Source organism: Marasmius oreades, chromosome 1 (genome assembly GCF_018924745.1).
Source record: "Marasmius oreades isolate 03SP1 chromosome 1, whole genome shotgun sequence".
Classification (NCBI taxonomy): Eukaryota; Fungi; Basidiomycota; class Agaricomycetes; order Agaricales; family Marasmiaceae; genus Marasmius; species Marasmius oreades.
Window position 1 is genome coordinate 4,594,106 of NC_057323.1, and position 19,856 is coordinate 4,613,961.

Here is a 19,856-nt window from a genome sequence, read left to right on the forward strand (position 1 = left end):
GCAACGTTTACATGCTGTAGGGAGTCCATCCTTGAGCCAATAATTTGAAAGTTGTACGTAAACCCAACATTTTGGAGTCCTGCGCTTGTTACTTGGATGATGATGGCAGCGTGGAGGCGATGTTTATCAATGTTTTTTTTCGACAAGATCAAGTGGTATCGAACCAAGAGCAAGTCTAAATCTATGTGGAGGTTCGAGTTTCTCGGTCAACTCGGTCAACGAAATTCCAATTCCTCTCCTGACAATCATCCGAATTAGCCCGAAGCGTCGTGAATCATCGCCAAATTTCCAAGGTCCAAAAGAGGACTACAAGGGGAAAAAATGGAGGTTTCATTGTCAAGAACAATGGAGTTCCATATCAAACAGCATCGGAGACAGCATTCTTGTCAGTCTCTAAGTTGACGTTCGATCGAAACATTCAAGCTCAACGCCTACAGCTTGCGCGGCGGTAGAAGCCGTTTCACCGTACCATACAGCAAAGTAGTTAGTGACAGGCTACAGCACGATGAGGAGGTTCGGTATGTACTGATGGTGATGGCGGACTTGACTTGAACTGTCGAACAATTCTGAAGAATAATACATTATATTATTATGCATCTGACTTTGATAGAGGAGAGTCATTGCAAAGGAACGTTGTGTTACTATTGGCGTTCAAGTAACGGGTGGTAGTAAGGCGGCTAGCTCGAGAAGAAATCCTAAAAATTGGTTCAAGAGAATAAACGAACCGCCTCATTAAAGAACAACACCTAAAGAGAAACAGCGGAGGCAGATAAACGACACTGGCGTTGGGAAAAGATCCACCGGCTGATTGATTGAGACCTTCCAACACTCTCCCTGAGTTTTTGGGTCTAACCTGGCTCCAGAGTAAACATACAGCAAATGAGCAGAAAAGAAAGAAAAGAAAAAGTAACAATCAGAGTGAAAGGTTAGGGATAAAGAGGACGAAGGCGAACAAACGGAAAACACACGCCTCCGATGACATTTCCCATTTACTCAGCGATCACCAATCCGCCCATCGCCCTCTCAACACCATCGACTCCTTGGTGTCCTGGCCCTCCGTGGATGACCCTAGGTGCAAGCCCAGGATGCCTCACACCCAACGCAGCACCCAACATCCTCTTCCCAGAATCGCCAATCCTAGGGCCTCCCATCTCCGGGTTCAAACTCGTCGCCAAAATCGCAGGATCAGAAGGAGTCGTGTTTGGATTAGAAACCGCTTCCCCCAAGGACGAATTAATCAACGAGTTCAAGGTCGGATGCGAAGGCAAATTAGGAAGGGTGGGTGACGGCTCGCGTCCGTTCCCATTCCCATTCGGTGTAGAGTATTCGGGAATGGTGATGTGCTGAGACGTACTGTTGGCAATACTTGCAGCTGTTCCATTGCCGTTTCCATTTCTGTTCGAGATGGAGCCTCGGTGAGTTTGGAAGCCTGATATGGAGTTGGATCGACGTGAGGCATTGTTCGAGTTGTTTTGGCCACGAGAATTGACGGTTTGAATGACGTTTTGGGCGTCTGCACCATCATAGGGTTTGACTGTGGCGGGAATACCGGTTGCGTTGTTTATAAGGATAGGAGGAGGGTAGGCAAGTGTATGAAGGTATGCACGTTTAGCTGTAAATTTGCATAGATGGATGAGTACGAGAGAAACTTGCTTATTTGTATATGTAATAGTGTGCGCACTCACCGACTGAAGCATCTTGAAAGACAATCAGCAAGCTGGTGTCATCCCTCCACTTTATCTTAAACCCTCCACTGAGATTATCCCAATCCGAGAAAGCTGTCTGGATATCTTTGGTTTTGAGCTCCTTGGAAAATCCAGTCAAGTATAAGATACGCGTAACAGAGGCTGAGAGGCCTGATAGCGTAGTCGACATTGGCGGTTACAAAAGGAGATTTCTTGAATGAGGAGTTCGGGTCGATGGAATCGAGCCTCTGGAGGACGGAAAACGAGTGCCCGGCTGGCGAGAGTTGGTTAGAAGAGGATTATAGTAAAGAACAGGGATTTCTGTGAGCGAAGACCAAGCAGAAAGCGAGTGGATTTTGTCAAGAGTGATAATACAGTGTAAGCCAACGGTACGGGTCACCTCTATTGTCATTGAGCTGGCTGCCCAATTTTCCCACGCACAAACTTGCCGAACATGACATCTACAGCTGTATCTTAGTCGTAATTTTTTAAAGTACAGGGTAAGATACTGCACAGAAGAACAGGAGCCACCTTCTCCCCTCCCGGTCATAAATGAAGAGCACCCTAGATATGTAAAAACACTGAACGCCTTACTCGGGCTAGTAACAATTGACAAGCCTCATGTAACATGGACAGTGATGGAATTCAACTCTTTGATCAGCCGACCGCTCTTCAGCGTTTCGACATGAAGAGGATAGGAACTAGGGCGCCACAGCACCAAGGCACTTATTGGGATACCTGTACAGCAGCGGCCAATAGTTCCCTCGAACATGCCGAAACACCGGGGCTTCGAGTAGCGGTACTGATAAATAGGTCCCCATTATTGGGTAGAACATAACTAGCCGCAGTCCCACAGTATAATTCTGTAGTACGAGTTTTGAATCAGTTATCTGGTATCAGAGGAAAGTTATGCATCTCACCAATTCAAGTCCGAGTACCGTCGGCGGGCTTCTCGGAACCCGAGACCACACTTCTTGATATGAACGGCAGAATACTGTAGTACTTACCAATATTCAGAGGTGACATGTCCTATGAGTCAAGAAAGAAACAAGCTGAGAAACAGACCGAGATAAAGAAAATGTAAGCAAGTCGTTGGCGTACATCCGACTTTGATCAATCCATGGATGGTTGCAAAAAGGAACTTCTGCGCATCGAAACTCTCGCAAGGATTTGCAGAATGTTTTTCATCGAAGAACATAAACGTAGGTGAATTTGCTCACCGAGTTCAACGGGGAGCCGGGACGTACAATGAGCATCTACCCCTACCTGCCCTCGACCGATCAATCCCCCGAAGACGGAGTTCACGACAACGTAACTCTATAAGAAAACTCATTAGCAGACGTTCGAACACGTAAATGTGAATAATAAGGGTATCAGAGACTTGAATGGTTCCAAAAGGAATTCTGCACATCGGGTGAACCTTCGCACGTTTTTTTGCAGAATGGTTTACATCATAGAACGCCAGTAGAAGAAAAACTGCTCACCAATTGCATCGTGAGTCGCAACCACACGCTATGAATCGCGCCGCCCAGAGATCACATGATTGTCGAAAGTCGTAGTCGCACCCATAAGCACCCATAGTTTGCTGCTCAAATAGAATGACAGAAAAAGAAACCAAGATCCTAGCCGTGCGACCACCAGGAGACTGAAGTCTCGCCAGCTCAACCTAGTGAAGATTTAATGCAGGACGCTCCAGCTCTTAGTACAAAGCGAGCGGGGAAATTCCAACTGAAGCATGTTCTGTGCGTTCGCTAACGGGTAAGGACAACGGAGGATAAAGGCGGCTTGATAAGAGACTCACCTCACACTGACTATGTGAGCTGTCTTCCCAGGAAATTTCCTTACGCAAGGTCAAGATAGACGAACTACGGCGATTCGTAAGAATCAATCACTAGTATTGGGCCTAGAAGATGTATGTTCCAAAACTACGAGTATGAAATCAAATACAGAGAAGTACAACTCATACTCAACTCTAACAGGAACGTTTGCAGTCCGACCTTCGGAATTCCACCCAAACTTCAAAACGAAATCCAGCGGCGAAGGAGAAGAACCGTGTTAATCTTCCACGAACGTAACAGATCTCTGGTGTGTCTTGATTTCCATGAGGACAACCAAGAGGCCTTGACATGTTCGTGTGACGTAGGAAGAGGTCAAGAAAGTTGAGAACATGATCATGTATTTTCTTTCGCTGATGGATGTCGAGAACAGATGCGGGCAAGAAGAGAAATATTTCTTTATTTTGTTATTTAGGGCAGGACTATGTACACCAAACAAGTAAATAAACCCTAGATTAGGGTTAGCGGCACAAACCGGCCAAAAAAAGAGCCTGCCTAGCCAGAGTGGCCATGGCAGGACAGGAAAATATTGAGACGGTGCATGAGCCGAAGCCCATACAAACCGCAGAGACCCTCTGTATGGACAAGGTCGCCGTGCTATGAAGGATTTCCACGGCCCACAAACCGCGGTACTTGAAGGGGCTTATGCCATCAAGGTAAGTATGAGTTGTCATCTTCTCCTCCTCCCGCTTTTATACTCTTTTGAGTGTGCACGGACCATTACAATCACGGGAGATGGGGACGTGGCTCTCGGTTAACCCTTCCCCTTACCAGCGGCCGTGTATGTACTTCACATAAGTAGATTATAGGACCGGGTGACAACTAACGGGGACTAATGCCATAAACCACTGTGGAATTTGCGCTAGGTTCAATTGCCGGAAGACAGCAGAAGATTGATGTGCATCGAGAAAGCATGAGTTTGTAGTGTACATAATGTAAGATCAATATCTAGCCGTAACCGTGAGTTATAAAGGATTATAGAATCTTTATTAGTTCATAGAGTACCAAGTAGTCATAGAGATGGATAACCAACTAAAAACACGAAGATAAAGAGAAAGACCATCGCGGAGTTCACCACAATCCCCCATCATATTCCATCGTAGTCCATCTAGTCATGGTCTCTCCCCTCCACGTTCATCCACGAACAACACATCTCCCCCTCCTCACACCTTGGAATTCATGGACATCTCTACCATGACGTCCACGCCGTCGATCATCATCGCCTCGATCAGGAAGAATACCCCCACCACTTCTCAACGCAGTATCAAGTGTGCCTTTCACCGGACAACCCCTTCTAGTAAATGTCTCATCCTGCTCTCGCCCCAAAACACTCCTCCCCATCTCATCCCAAGTCAACGCGAGCATCTTCTCCTTCCCTCCACTCAACCGACCACAACTCTTGGCGAGTCCAGGTTCCCAGTTCTTCCCCAACTCAAGTCCAACATTCTTGGCCGCCTTCAATCGAAGGTAGACTGGATTTGCGACCACTCGAGGGCGTGCTACGGGTGCTGATGACTCTTGAGGATTTTGGAGGCGCGAAAGGGAGGAACGTCGAGTGGGAGAATGTGAGTTGGATCGTGACGACCCTCGTGAGCGAGCCGAAGAACGTGGAGGAGGAGAAGACGATAGACGGGACGAGAAACGGCCTGTTCCTCGGACGAGGGAAGGATGAGAGTAAGAAGACAATGCAGACAGAGATCCAAACTCCATGCCATCCTCGAGTCGCTGATTCTGCCGCAAAGCAACCCGTCGATGTGGAGAAGGAACTAGTGGAAGAGGAGGCTTGAACACCACAGGATAAGGAAGCGGGCTGGGTAGAATCGTTTTGGGAGGATGAGCAGATAATTGAGGAGGAAGTAGCGGGATGTACTCAATCCCATCTTCATCATCGTACTCATAACCACAACGCCCAACACTTCGTCCACGATGTTCGACTATTACTATTTTCTCTCCTTCCGCACTAGCCTCGTTCGACGCCGTGCCGCTTAGAGAAGTGTGATTTGCGGTCGTTTCACTGTTGAGCTGAGCTCGCAAAATTCCCTCCTTCTCTTTTCGCACTCCGCCATCGTTCCTTCTTATAAGGAAGAGGTCAATTTCTGCTTTACTCGCCCTATATCCTGCTGGTTGCAACTTCTGTTTCACCGCTGCCTGACTCCATGAGGTCACATCTCTTCTCCGTTTTGCCTTATTGCGTTGGGGACTCCCTTCATCATCTAGTCCGGTATTCCATGCACCTTGATCATATGACAGCGTGGGTACAGCCCCAAAAACAGTCATATTGATGTACGCTGTTTGGAACCCCTTCGCAAGCTCGACAAATCGAGTCATCTGCCTCGCGATACCAGCGGGACCGTGTATACTGATGCCATCGTTTGCGCAGGCACCAGAGCTACCACGTTTCGTGTTGACCCTTGACCCAACCTCATCACTTCCCTCAGCAGCTCCATCTATCGACAGGACACCCTTCGGTTCGTTGGTATCATCCGGACATAGTGGGCCATCAAAAGCCATGATTGGCGTTAACCCTGAAAATGGGGGGCGGCGGCATGAATGTACAAGGTGGATCGCCTGGCGTTGCTGGGACTCTTTAGCTTGGTGCTGCTGACTAGAGCCGGTAATGGCTGACTTGCGCAACCATCCAGTAACGGTGGATTTAACATTGCTCGTAGGGGTAGATGGACAGACATGTTGTACATGAACGAGACTAACTTTCGATGGAGAGGTGGAAAGGGATGTGGAGAGCGTCGTGAGGTCCGTGTTGGTTGATGACGAGGAGAATGAAGATAACCAAGAGCCGGCGCGGGACGCTCCGCTACTGATGGAGGCAGGTGACGTTGGGGCGTTGGAAGAGGCAGAAGCAGAACAAGCGGCACAGCTGCTAGTGCTGCTGCTACTCCTAATCGAGCTCGACGAGTTCTGCCTAATCGGATGCAGGGGTTGGAGGGTCCTCTCTTTACCCTTCTCGCTCTTCTGACTCTTTCCGCGCTCATTCCCGCTCCGGCCCCTTGCCAAACGCTCTCCTTCCGCCCATTTCACCTCTGTCAATAGAAGCGATAGAAGCTCTTCATTTCGTCTTCGTCGTCTAGCGGTATGGGTGGAGGTGACGTTGGTTGGTAACGACGGATCTTGAACACGCCCTTTGCTTTGGCTTCGGCAGCTGTTTGGACTCTGACTCTGATTTCCATCCATGGACTCCGCACGTGGAGGCCGCGGTCTCGAATCCGGTTCTGTTTCAATCGGAAACAGAGGTCCCCTCATGGATGTCAATATGTCACGGAAAGAGACGGTGATGTTTATCATATCAGAAGCGCAGGATGGAGAGAGTCGTCCTCGCAAGCTTAGTGCCTTGGAGTCTAGAGGTGCTCGGTCTTTATGCGCGATTGTTGAACTAGGAACTGATGTATTGGGCTTGCGTGTTGCGACTTCGACTTCTAAACCATTACCAAGCGTGGGGTCATGACTGGGAGTAATCGTGTGCGAGGAGTTGCATGACGCAGACCCGTGTGAAGTTGAAGACGAACCTGATGGAGGTGAAGTGCCTGACGGTCGTCTTCGTGACGGTGGCGACGGTACTTTGGGTACGGGGAGAACAGAATATAGGTATTTGTCATCGCCAGTGCTCGACATCGACGACGAGGACGAGGCGATACGCTCAATCGAGAGACTAGCATAAGACAATCGAGGTTTGGACTTTGTTGTTACTGGCGATGATCGACAAGAATATCGCGATGTCGCAGTAGCTCTGCGCTCAGCGGCCTCCCTCCGTCTCCTCTCCGTGTCTTCCCATCGTTTGCGCTCCTCTTCTCGTTTCCTCTCTAGAAACTCCTTCTCCTCTCGCATCCTCCTCTTCTCTCCTTCCCAGATCTTTTCGCAATGTAACTCCCACTCTCTCAGTCGCTTGCTTTCTGCCTCCTCCCGTTCTCTACGTCGCCTTTGCTCATACGCCACCTGCAGCCTCTCGCGTTCTACTCTTTGCATCTCTTTGATAACCTCTTCGTCCTCCTGGCTCATGAGACCACCAGCTGGAATGAAACACTCGTCAAAATCCTCGGGTTGAACAGCGGCAATTCGTGGGTCTGAGTCAGACGTGACTTCGATGCCCCTGAGTTTAAGCAGGATAATCTTCGCAAGATGAATATCATCCAATGCGTAAGCGACATGTAGCTGATCCTGAAGGGTTCGAGGTGGCGGTAATGAAGATGAATCGGAACTCGACAGGTTCGCCTGCATGTCAGCCGCCATGAGCTCTGTCGACGACGTTGATGATAAAGAGTCTGTGGGGGATGCGGGGTAGACGCAATGTTGTTCCTCGTGATTATTACTCGTCGTTAAATCTTAGAGAGAAAAGAGGTTCAGAGAAAATAAGACGAGTATTGAAGTGAATATTTGCCTAATATTGGGACTGGAGTCTTCGTGCAAGGAAGGGAAGTCGTGTGCGTTGTGGAAGGTGGTGACGGAGACGTGGTTGTGGCTGTGATCAACAAGGACAAACGGCGCTCCTCGGAAGCTTGCCTAGCCAGAGCGATAGTCGAAATCGTCCGCGAACGTCCGCGCCGCATCCTTTCTCGCTGCATGGTACACCGGGAACCAGTTCGGTGTATATGTATGACAGGGGGTAAGAATGGGAAAATGCTTGGAAGAATCTGACAAATATACAGTGCTACGTATACCGCCTCGAGGCCGAAATCAAAGATCTGGTTCCCAACTTGGTCGCATTCATAGATAACGGTTACCCCGGCTGCTGAGTCCGCTTTCGGTCTGGAGTTCTCTGCTCTGGAAGTTGGTCTCATCGTTTCCTTACCTCCGTTTTCGACCCCCATTTCGCATATAGACCCACAATAACCTACTGCTGCTCGAGGAGACTCATACTGGAGCTTCTGCTGGTCATATACGTTCCGAGATCTCTGGGTCACTTTTGCTATTCTCGGTCTAGCAACAAAGCATACGTATGCTTCACTTCCCGCCCCACGTTTGTTTATCCTTTCTCAAGCCTTTCGAGATAAGCTGCTGTGCCCAACCCGTTCTGCTTTGACTCACTGTTGAATAGATCTGCTTCTGAAACTGCTGTGTTGTGGACCCCGGTCGTGACAGAGCTGGATAGCTGTACCAAGGCTCAAATGATCTTGATACCTACTCGAGGCTTGGCCTAGATTGCTTACAGTGGGTCGTTATAGAGTGGTCATGGTACCGCCGCGTTGAAGATTATCCTCTCGCCACAAACGCCACCCTTTTCACCGAAATTTTTTCGCATGCCGAGCACCTCCACATCTTCTGTTACCTGTCCCTTGGACGTTTTAGGAATCTTTTTTCGATGGCCGTCAGTCTGCCCTTTGTAATTTGGAATGAGACCCTGCGGAACGCCGTCCATCAACTTCTTCTGAATCCCGCCATTGGTATGATATTACTTTGTTCCCACCGTAAAACACGTCAACTATCTTCCTTTCCAGCAGGTTTGCTGTCGATGACGTCCAAGGCTCGTAAGGTATCCACTAGTATGTAGTACAGCACACACTTGACCCCGAGTCATCGATTGCCAGCTCACTCGAACTTCGACGAGCCCCAATTTGATTGGAAATGAGATGTACGTATCCGGATGATGTTACATATCATCAACCTCCATCTGTCCAAACTCCATGTATCCATTCGTGTATCGGTGGCAGGAGAAAGATAACACACACCCGTTTAGCCTGTCCGGGTGTTCCGTACGTCATGTTCTGAAATTAGTTCTCCTTTAAATGCAGCCGATAAGAGGTGTATTTCTGGATGAAATAGATTTCTAATCAACCCCCGCCACTTTGATGGCGTTCCCGCTTTTGTACCTTACTTACTGGACCTTTCTTCGCGTCTCCCACCCTCGTGGCCCTCGATCTCCCTAAATGAACAATTCGTACGGACGCCCCAGGATCTTAGACGTCCTCCCAGGCCCAAGTATTACAGGTCTCAAGCTCTCTCTCAGGTTCCAGATCGGTGACCCTACATACTTACTCTCAGTACTCCTCCTTGGCCGACCTAAGTCCGTTGTCAGTTGTTGAGATCGGGCGCCACTGAAACCCACTGGCATGGTTCGCTAATCACCGGGTCTAGAAGACTAGTCTACTGCCTCACTGGATAAGGGAAGTTATCTGTGTAGTCTTGAACGTTCAGCCCCTTCCAAGATTTCGTCGCCTCGGTAGAGGCTTCCATTTGAATTCTTGAGATGTGGTGTGGAATGCATCGAACCCGAGTTTGACTTGTTACAGCTTGCACAGCACGATACGACACGGATATCCATAAGAGCTGTATATCCTCTGGCTCTGTGATGTCCTCGGGTTAACAGCTGTTAACGCTTGAGTACTGAAAGCTAACTTAAATGAGTATTATTGTCCTGATAACATGGTATACCTGTATAATGATGTGGCGTAACGTTTATTCCTCCAAATTATGTATCCCTATTGAATGTAAGAACGTTCGTGTTGGTGAGACTGGGTTAATTAATTTTTAGTACCTACCGGGCGTTCTAGTTTCTCCTTAGCTTAGAGAGACAGCACGTACAATACATCGTAGCGATCTTACCAGTTCCACATGCCTCCTTTGCGCGGTGTCTAGAACATATGTAGGATCAAGCTAGTAAACACGAACGATTCGGAATAATAATGGACGATTGAGCTGATGTGGACGCTTCACTGAGCTGTATAGATATCAATGATGACAACACATAAACGCGATGACTCCCGGGAGTAAGCCTAAGCTTGCAAGGCGTTGAAGTACTATCCACGGTAGTGTAGTACCGCCTTCTTCTCCTCCCGAAGGTCCAACGCTACTCATCTCACTGGGAGCCATGAATGAGGTGCCAGTATAGACCCCGCACAGTATTTAATCATCGGAGTTCATAGAAGTCTGTACAGTTGCACGAAAGACGCCTAGACTCTTCCTTCGGTCCTCCGCGTATACACCGGTGATGCTGCGAACTGCGTATGTATTCCTGAGATCAGAGTTCTTAGATCTCTGAGTAAGAAAAATCGAAAAGGGAACCTCAGACTGCACGCCGTGCGCAGCGTGTCGTCTGAAGGCGATTTTATCAAGAAACCGTAGGACTCACCCCTGCAAATGTTACAAGGACAATCGATCAAAGTTTGGGTGCAGTTTCGGTCTGGGTTACCGGGTGCTGATACCAAAGATTATCAGGTCGGCTGAAGTAACGTCCCACTGCCTCGAGGCGATCTGACTGATCATCATCTGTCAAAAAACCAATGTGGACCCATACCTTAAGATTTCATGGGACTTGGCGGTCTCTGCCGAGGTCGGACACTCAGTTTGATGTGTGCCTCACTGGAGATGGACACTCCATAGCTCTCCACGATACGTGAGCAGAGTTCTCCATCCACATGATACTTCGGAGGGAGTACACTGGCCTCGAGGCATAATCTCCTTGGACTTGGAGCGCAAGGTATCCTTGAATAATCGTCATATCAGTTTCATATTATTAAGTCATGTTACTGGACACAGGCAAGATCAGGGGGCTCACGAGGACATATAACTGAGCCTTTAATTTTCTCTCATCTATACATGTATTTTCGATCGATGGGAGTCGGGACACGTTGGAGAAAGTAAGTAACTCGGACTTCGGATTCGCAAACGATCGGGAATGCGTAAGGTGGTGAGAAGTCGATGTTTATTTGTCGACGAAACTTGCGCACAAAAGTAATGTCTTACGGTCCGTGAAAACCGGCCCTGCTTCTTGTTTACACGACCTTGCCCAAGACAAGAACAGTCCGAGTGGTGACCTAGCAAAGAGCCGAATGCTGACCGGGATCTAGCAGAGGAAGAAATGACGCTAAGAGGTCGTGTAGGGTGAACGGAGAAGAGCCCTGGAGTCGAGATAACTGATCATCAACTATCGGACTGCCTTGTTCAGGAAAACAACACGATTCTTACATAGTAGTGTCCTATCCATGCGTTTGTAGACGTTGAGATACCGCGGGGCGGCATCATCGTCTAAACCTGATCCTCATCGATGAGTAGTTCTTGAAATGTCTCCAGAAAGTAAGGCTTGAATTCAAGTCTTGAGTCATCACCCCAAAAGAAGGTCGAAAAGAATGTGCTCCTATCCGGATATATCATCTTGGAAAGGTAATCGTCGAACTTACAGAAATAACGACTTCTCCGTCCATGTTAGTGGAAAACTACAGACAAGGTAGCTACGTCGCTCGCGGTGCGCTTGTTCTTCGAAGTCGCAAATTAGGGTAGGACCTTCATCAGACGAAACTGATTGTCCCGAGCCGATGCGCAAAACGGCGGTAAAGGGCCTATGAAGATCGCAAAAAAAGATTCCTTACGGGAAAGAGTTCAAGCGCGGCCGCCTCGTACAAAGATAGTATTCCTTCCATTGGGGTGGCAAATATTCTCGATCTGCGATTGAGTAATAAGTGCTTCTGAAGAAAATCGAATAAAGCCTACTTTGCAAGCCTATGGAAGTACTGTTTCTAGGGTAGACGGCCTTCACACAGTCTATGGTCATTAGGCAGTCGATTCTTAATATCATCCCACTGGCATTGCTAAAGATACAGAGGTGATACGGGAAATGATAGATTTGAAAACGTCATTGCTTAGGTGCGTGGTGAAACTAAAAACCATGTAAGTTGAAGTCGCCAAAAGCCAAGCACCGCTCACAATATCCCGTAACTGTGCTTGAGCCTCGTTGAACTGTTTCTCTAGGTATTTCGACTGGAGGTTCCGTATCATAAAATGCGTTACAACCTTCCAAGGTGGGCTCGTTACCTTCTTATTAAGATTGCTAATATCCTCAGTAATCTCCTTCTCTTGATTTTTGAGGTCTTGTTCCATCTCTTTTCGCGGCACCATCATAAACCTACGACTAGAAGTTAAGAGGAACGTTTCTGGCAGGATTAGCGATCGACGCTCACATCTTGCCGACACCCTTATACATGTTCACATCCTCCTTTATTCCGCTAATTTCATCGATGGTCAATTGGAGAATCCGTTTCTCGCGCTCTTTCATCGCAGTCTGTTGTACTGAAACGTTGTGTGCTTTTTGTGACTGAATTGAAGTTTGTTGAATCTGAAGCAAAATCTAAGCGAGAAAAGGACTTCAGCTAGTTATTTCTTTGATAGACCATCGAATGCACTGTACTTTTCGAAGGGTATCATCCGGCAGGGAAGCCATTGTTGAGGTGACCGTGGTAGTTTGGGAGGATTGTTAACCGCCGGCAAATTTTGACGCGTCCACTAGTTTTTCAACCTCGACTGCATCAACCCATCTCTTACCGTTGGTCGACAATTTCATCCAGGGTTAGGTGAAAACATCCTCAAATCATGGCTTCCCTCGACGACTACGACGAATTCGGTAATTACATTGGTGCTGACCTTGATTCCGACGATGAAGAAGTCCCTACCAACACGTTCATACCCCAGCAGCCTACTGGCGGTGCACCAGCACCTTTAGAGGGTTTTGAGGATGAGCCGATGCAAGAAGAAGTACCAGAGGGTGCTCTTATGGAAATTGATAGTGGTTCGTGATTATTTTTCTAGCAGTTTCTTCTTACCCGTTCAACAGAAGGTCCTCCCCACGGCGGCTTTACTCTCGAATATCTACAGAACCTGTCAATCGTGCGGTCATTTTGCATGAAGACAAACAGTATTACCCCTCGGCTCAAGACGTGTACGGCGCGGACGTTGAGACGCTGGTACAGGAAGAAGATGCGCAACCACTCTCTGAGCCCATAATCGCGCCCATTAAAGTACGAAAATGGACTGTCGAGGAGAAGGATATGCCTGAGACACGGTTCGATAAAGGGTTGGTACTTTGTTGTGAAGAGAAAGACGAGTGATTTACAAGAACGACCCCGGAAACAGGTTCCTGCTTGACATGGCAGCGTTCCCCGAGATGATTCGTAACGTTGCTGTCGTCGGACATCTACATCACGGCAAGACTGCTTTGATGGACATGCTGGTTTTTGAGACACATAAGCTCATATGGGACTCGGACAAACCGGTGCATACTTAAGGAGTCTTTGTTTGTCAACCCTCTGACAGAATTCTTCACCAGACGAGATACACAGACACGCACGTTTTATCTCGAGAACGACAGATTTCCATCAAATCTTCGCCCATGTCCCTCATATTATCGACAACCAAGGGAAAGTCGCACCTTATACACCTTATTGATACACCCGGTCATATCAACTTTGTGGATGAAGTTGCCTCTGCCATACGGCTGGTAGATGGTATTGTCTTGGTTGTGGATGTCATCGAAGGGGTGCGTGTTCCTTGCTCGAGTGTCGCCAGAAGTCTCATATCATCTCATTTCAAGATGATGGTTGGAACTGAACACATCATCAGACACGCTCTCCAGGAAAACGTGAAAATCACTCTCGTTGTGAACAAAATTGACCGCCTCATTTTGGAATTGAGAATAAAACCTGCAGACGCTTATTACAAAATCAAGCACACGATAGAAGAAATTAACACTTTCATCAGGTTCGGATTCTCTCTGATCAATCAGGATCGTATCTCATACACACGTCTAGTGGCATTGACCCAGATCCTGGACTTCGTCTCAGTCCCGAAAACGGAAACGTTGCATTTGCCAGCACAGACATGAACTGGTGCTTCACCCTCACCTCTTTCGCCCAGATGTATGCCGACTCCTTTAGAACGAAAGTTGATGTGCCTTCGTTTGCAGCGCGTCTCTGGGGTGATGTCTATTTCGACGATTCCACGCGCAAGTTTACCCGAAAACCTGCCGACGCAGAACACAATCGCTCTTTCGTGCACTTCATCCTTGAACCCCTTTACAAGTTGTACTCACAAGTGCTCTCAGAGGAAACTGAAACTTTGAGGGAGACCCTTGAAGGTTTGGGCATCAAGCTCAAGCCAGTCATGTATAAAATGGACGTTAGACCTCTTTTGAAAGCTGTGTTGGACCAGTTCTTTGGGCCAGCTACTGGGTTGATAGACGTAATAGTCGACCACATACCCAGCCCCGTGGATAATGCTGTCAACAAGGTTCGACTTCATCCGCTTCTATTATTTCGTATAAGTCTCAGCCCACTTTAGATACAAGGAACATATAGCGGGCCACAAACCTCCGAATTAGCTGCTGCGATGCAGATGTGTGATGCTTCGGGACCTGTGATGGTACAAGTGGCAAAGCTGTACCATACGACCGACGCTCAGTCTTTCAGAGCTTTTGGAAGAGTTTACAGTGGCGTCCTGAAGAAGGGAATGGAGATCAAGGTCCTCGGTGAGGGCTATTCTCCTGAAGATGAGGAGGACATGATGAAAGTCATTGTAGAAGATCTTTGGATGAGTGAAGCTCGGTGAGCATTATGTCGTGCATTCTCCCTAACCTAGCAACTCATTTTTCACGTCAGCTATTTTATTCCTGCCGATGAAATCCCTGCCGGCAATCTTGTCTTGATTGGTGGCATTGATGCCTCCATATCAAAAACTGCGACGTTAGCATCCGTCGATATTCAGGAAGACCTTCACATCTTCCGTCCCATAAAACACATGACGCAGTCGGTTCTAAAGATTGCAATCGAGCCCATCGCGCCTTCAGAGTTGCCCAAAATGCTTGCCGGATTGCGTTCGATAAATAAGTCGTACCCTTTGGTTGCAACGAAGGTAGAGGAGAGTGGAGAGCATGTCCTCGTGGGTACAGGCGAACTCTATCTGGATTGTGTCATGCATGACTTGAGAAGGTTGTTTTCGGAGATTGAGATCAAGGTTTCAGATCCGGTCACAAAGTTCTGCGAAACGGTGTTGGAGACCAGCGCTCTTAAATGCTATGCAGACACGCCGAACAAAAAGTTTGTTCTGTCATCTTTGTCGCAAACTCGAAATTTACCTCATATTTATCTAACAGGAACAAAATAACGATGATTGCCGAACCTCTAGAACGCGGTATAGCAGAAGATATCGAGCGTGGCAGAGTGAACATGAAGATGTCTGCAAAGGATAGAGGAAAGTTCTTCAAAGAAAAATACGAGTGGGATCTCCTGGCATCTCGATCAATATGGGCTTTCGGACCCGATGAAAATGGTCCAAATGTCCTTCTCGATGATACTCTACCGTCCCAGATTGACAAGAAGGTGCTGGGTACAGTAAAGGAACACATAAAGCAAGGTTTCCAGTGGGGTGCTCGAGAAGGTCCATTGTGCGACGAACGTGAGTATTTCCGGTAGCTTCAGCATTAACAGGATGCTCAAGCGCTGTTTTCAGCTATGCGAAATGTCAAATTCCGCCTGCTCGACGCCAGTCTCGCTGACCAACCTATCTTCCGAGGCGGAGGGCAGGTCGTCCCTACGGCTCGTCGCGTCTGTTATTCATCTTTCCTGATGGTAAGTACGACTCGATCCCAAAAACTCCCCTGTACTGATCTACTCGCCCAGGCCACCCCTCGGCTGATGGAGCCGATTTACTACGTGGAAGTACAGGCTCCAGCGGATTGTATATCGGCCGTTTATACTGTCCTCGCTCGCCGGCGTGGGCATGTCACACAAGATATTCCAAAAGCCGGTTCGCCGCTCTACACCGTCAAAGCGCTCATTCCGGTTATTGATGCCAATGGGTTCGAAACGGATTTGAGAACGGCAACCCAAGGACAGGCATTCTGTTTACAGGTTTTCGACCACTGGTCGATTGTGCCAGGTGGGTGTTTGTTCACGCGAATGACTGAGCGTGTGTAACTACTTTGAATGTACTTCTGATGGTGTCTTCTTGCTACTCTGCAGGTGATCCCACTGACACAAGTATCAAGCTTCGACCATTAGAACCCGCATCAGGACAGGCTCTTGCACGAGATTTGGTACTGAAAACTCGCCGGAGAAAAGGCTTGGGTGACCAGATCGCAGTGTCCAAATATCTGGACGACGAGTTTGTGGTGAGTGGGTGTTGATCATCGAGTTGGTTCGAGTACACTCAAAATTTCTTTTACAGCTTGCATTGTCGGCCTCTGGACATGCAGATTTATTGAGTTAATTTGTGTATCTTTTACGCATGTATATACTCGGTGTACATTATGATTATCCATAAGTAAAGAAACGTGCATACGTGTCCATAGGGTAGCTGATCGTGGGAGATTCCCGGCTCAGCATACGTGGCATTTGTGTGTAACCAATATTTAGGGACGAGCTCCTACTACGTACACGCGCATCACAACTCTCCCCAGCCTCTTCTCCTCCCTTTCCTACCTTTTTCGTTGGCCCTTCGTATCACAATGCGGAGCGTAGCGCTCTCGGTCTTCGCCATCGCTGCTTCGGGCGCGTTTGCTCAATCTGAATCAGCTAAACCTGAATTCAAAGTACGTGTTCATTAGTCTGCATTCATGTTCATCGTTCCTCAACAGTGTATACAGCCTACCACTGTCAAGGCTCCTTTTGTTGAGCAGTTCACTGACGACTGGTCCGAACGTTGGACAGCATCGGAGGCTACTAAGAAGACATCTACCGGTGGTGAGACCTTCAGCTACGTCGGTGAATGGAAGGTCGAGGAACCCCTCGTCTCGGTCATCAACAGCGACCTTGGCCTCGTCGCGAAGAGCAAAGCTGCTCACCATGCTATCTCTGCACCTTTCTCGGAACCCATTGACTTCAAGGACAAGCCTCTTGTCGTCCAATACGAAGTCAAGTACCAGAAGGGTGGCAACTGTGGTGGTGGTTACCTCAAACTCCTCGAGGATGGCTTCCAGTCTAGTGGGAAGGAGTTCTCTGACACTACCCCGTGGGTTGTCATGTTCGGACCCGATCTTACTTGCCCTGGAACCAAGGTGCGTTTTGTCAACTGTTTACGGTCAGAAAAACTCTTGCTCAATCTCTCCTCCCTCAGGTTCACTTCATCTTCCGTCACAAGAACCCAAAGACGGGTGAAGTAGAGGAGAAGCACCTCAAACTTCCTCCCAGACCCACCATTGAGAAGTTGACGAACCTCTATACTCTTATTCTCCAGTACGTACAAAATGTGTCGCGTGGTGATCAGGAAGGCTCATTCTAGATTTAGCCCTGACAACACCTATGAAGTCTTCTTTAACGGTGAAAGCGAGAAGGCTGGTTCTTTACTCGAGGACTTCGAGCCTCCTGTCAACCCTCCCAAGGAGATTGACGACCCCGAGGACAAGAAGCCTGAAACCTGGGTTGATACCAAAAAGATCGCAGATCCCGAAGCCAAGAAAGTGAGTTGACAGACAAGTCGAGATTTGGACGTTTATTGACTGCATAATACTTTAGCCCGATGATTGGGATGAGGACGCACCTTACGAAATTCTCGACGAGGAAGCTCAGAAACCTGAAGGATGGCTTGACGACGAACCCATGACCATCCCAGACCCTGGCAAGTCTTCGTCTCGTTATGAGTGGGCTTGTTTTTTCTCATTTTTGTTTATAGATGCTCAGAAGCCCGAGGAATGGGATGATGAGGAAGATGGTGATTGGATTGCCCCTACTGTATCTAATCCCAAATGTGCTGAAGCACCTGGATGCGGTGAATGGAAACGGTGAGTTCATCCCATCATGTCTGTTGTACATGCATTAAACATACCTTTCGACAGCCCATTCAAGGCAAATCCCGCTTACAAGGGCAAATGGTACGCTCCTATGATTGACAACCCCGAATACAAGGGCGAGTGGGCTCCTGCCAAGATCGCCAACCCCAACTATTTTGAGGATCTCACCCCTGTCAAGTCCCTGGCAAAGATTGTAGGTGTTCTACTCGTTCTTGCAGACCCAATTGATTTACCAGTTTTTTGATTGCAGGGTGGTGTTGGTATCGAACTCTGGACGATGACTGAAGATATCCTCTTCGACAACCTCTACGTCGGGCACTCCCTTGATGATGCGAAGGCTCTCGCCGCTGAAACCTTTGAAGTCAAGAAACCTCTTGAGAGCGCCGCAGCGAAGACCAGCACCGATGATGATGACTCCGATGAGGAAGCTTCGTCATTCAAAGATGACCCTGTCGCATTCATCCGCGAGAAGGTCTTCTCGTTCATCGATCTCGCTAAGCTTGACCCTGTTCTCGCTTTCAAGACTCATCCCGAGACTGGAGGTGCTCTCGCCGTTGCCTTATTGACGATATTCGGTATGCTTGGTGCCGTCACTGGTTTAGTTGGTGGGCAGCAGACACCCGTTACCAAGGTTAGATACGTTATGTTTATTGGCTCTATCAGTATTAACGCCTGCGTAGTCCTCCAAGAAGACCGATGCCCCCACCCCAGATGACAAGAAGACAGAGACTACTCCCGTTGCTCCTGCTGGAGGCGACAAGAAAGAAGAGAGTAACCTCAAGAAGCGTACTGGGAAGTAAAACGTCGAACAAAAATCCAGGGAGGGAGATGACGAATGTCCAAGAACTTGAAGGGAACAGAGTTTAAAATTTCAATGACTGTTCTTACATTGGTTTTCTCAACTTAGTACCGACGTCTTTCCTTATTGTTAACAAAAGTTTCGTTACGTATGCCTTACCTAACCCACTTTTCTGTACCGGGATCGAGAGCTCCTTGTTGGGTAGATTTTGGTTGAGCTATCTCCAGACCGTTCCTATTGTTATTTGAGAGTGTACAGTTTGGAATGATACATCAAATTATAATATTCCACTACACAGATTTGCTCGAGGACTAAGCTCGAGTGCAATAACTCTAACTAAGAACACAATGCAATAAATGCACACGTATGGGTAATTCACAAGGAACGATGAATGTTGTCTCGTCCCGCGAGAGTGCACCTCTGTAACACGTGATTGTAATGGTCCGTGCACACTCAAAAGAGTATAAAAGCGGGAGGAGGAGAAGATGACAACTCATACTTACCTTGATGGCATAAGCCCCTTCAAGTACCGCGGTTTGTGGGCCGTGGAAATCCTTCATAGCACGGCGACCTTGTCCATACAGAGGGTCTCTGCGGTTTGTATGGGCTTCGGCTCATGCACCGTCTCAATATTTTCCTGTCCTGCCATGGCCACTCTGGCTAGGCAGGCTCTTTTTTTTGGCCGGTTTGTGCCGCTAACCCTAATCTAGGGTTTATATACTTATTTGGTGTACATAGTCCTGCCCTAAATAACAAAAATAAAGAATATTTCTCTTCTTGCCCGCATCTGTTCTCGACATCCATCAGCGAGAGAAAATACATGATCATGTTCTCAACTTTCTTGACCTCTTCCTACGTCCCACGAACATGTCAAGGCCTCTTGGTTGTCCTCATGGAAATCAAGACACACCAGAGGTCTGTTACGTTCGTGGAAGATTAACACGGTTCTTCTCCTTCGCCGCTGGATTTCGTTTTGAAGTTTGGGTGGAATTCCGAAGGTCGGACTGCAAACGTTCCTGTTAGAGTTGAGTATGGAG

General features: G+C 48.0%; 6 protein-coding genes across 7 annotated transcripts; 2 read left to right on the forward strand and 4 right to left on the reverse strand.

The window, feature by feature from the left end:
* Positions 1–426: 426 nt before the first annotated feature.
* E1B28_001667 (uncharacterized protein) lies at positions 427–2,096 on the reverse strand. Its single transcript, XM_043147620.1, has 2 exons — positions 1,686–2,096; positions 427–1,612 (listed from the first exon to the last, which is right to left on the reverse strand). The coding sequence occupies exons 1-2, from the start codon at positions 1,873–1,875 to the stop codon at positions 990–992; spliced, it is 813 nt and encodes a 270-aa protein (XP_043016333.1). The 5' UTR covers positions 1,876–2,096; the 3' UTR covers positions 427–989.
* Positions 2,097–4,368: 2,272 nt separating this feature from the next.
* E1B28_001668 (uncharacterized protein) lies at positions 4,369–9,331 on the reverse strand. Its single transcript, XM_043147621.1, has 2 exons — positions 7,911–9,331; positions 4,369–7,854 (listed from the first exon to the last, which is right to left on the reverse strand). Exons 1-2 carry the CDS (start codon positions 8,338–8,340, stop codon positions 4,655–4,657), a joined length of 3,630 nt encoding a protein of 1,209 aa, XP_043016334.1. The 5' UTR covers positions 8,341–9,331; the 3' UTR covers positions 4,369–4,654.
* Positions 9,332–10,825: 1,494 nt separating this feature from the next.
* Positions 10,826–11,453, reverse strand: E1B28_001669 (uncharacterized protein; the record flags this gene model as incomplete). Its single annotated transcript, XM_043147622.1, has 4 exons — positions 10,826–10,951; positions 11,025–11,120; positions 11,213–11,367; positions 11,435–11,453. The coding sequence occupies 4 exons, from the start codon at positions 11,451–11,453 to the stop codon at positions 10,826–10,828; spliced, it is 396 nt and encodes a 131-aa protein (XP_043016335.1).
* Positions 11,454–12,098: 645 nt separating this feature from the next.
* On the reverse strand, positions 12,099–12,683 carry E1B28_001670 (uncharacterized protein; the record flags this gene model as incomplete). Its single annotated transcript, XM_043147623.1, has 5 exons — positions 12,099–12,122; positions 12,170–12,223; positions 12,278–12,368; positions 12,424–12,590; positions 12,651–12,683. 5 exons carry the CDS (start codon positions 12,681–12,683, stop codon positions 12,099–12,101), a joined length of 369 nt encoding a protein of 122 aa, XP_043016336.1.
* Positions 12,684–12,737: 54 nt separating this feature from the next.
* E1B28_001671 (uncharacterized protein) lies at positions 12,738–16,561 on the forward strand. 2 transcript variants are annotated; one of them, XM_043147625.1, is made up of 13 exons: positions 12,738–13,028; positions 13,074–13,313; positions 13,373–13,511; positions 13,566–13,775; positions 13,830–13,996; positions 14,047–14,524; positions 14,576–14,838; positions 14,893–15,330; positions 15,387–15,688; positions 15,743–15,861; positions 15,913–16,171; positions 16,255–16,403; positions 16,460–16,561. In XM_043147625.1, exons 2-13 carry the CDS (start codon positions 13,288–13,290, stop codon positions 16,499–16,501), a joined length of 2,592 nt encoding a protein of 863 aa, XP_043016338.1. In that variant the 5' UTR covers positions 12,738–13,028; positions 13,074–13,287; the 3' UTR covers positions 16,502–16,561. The 2 variants fall into 2 exon arrangements, with proteins under 2 accessions (XP_043016338.1, XP_043016337.1); XM_043147624.1 differs by having other exon boundaries at positions 13,115–13,313.
* Positions 16,562–16,651: 90 nt separating this feature from the next.
* E1B28_001672 (uncharacterized protein) lies at positions 16,652–19,118 on the forward strand. The gene is made up of 9 exons (XM_043147626.1): positions 16,652–16,823; positions 16,878–17,288; positions 17,348–17,466; positions 17,519–17,690; positions 17,746–17,848; positions 17,903–18,011; positions 18,066–18,213; positions 18,271–18,651; positions 18,701–19,118. The coding sequence occupies exons 1-9, from the start codon at positions 16,740–16,742 to the stop codon at positions 18,818–18,820; spliced, it is 1,647 nt and encodes a 548-aa protein (XP_043016339.1). The 5' UTR covers positions 16,652–16,739; the 3' UTR covers positions 18,821–19,118.
* Positions 19,119–19,856: the final 738 nt, after the last annotated feature.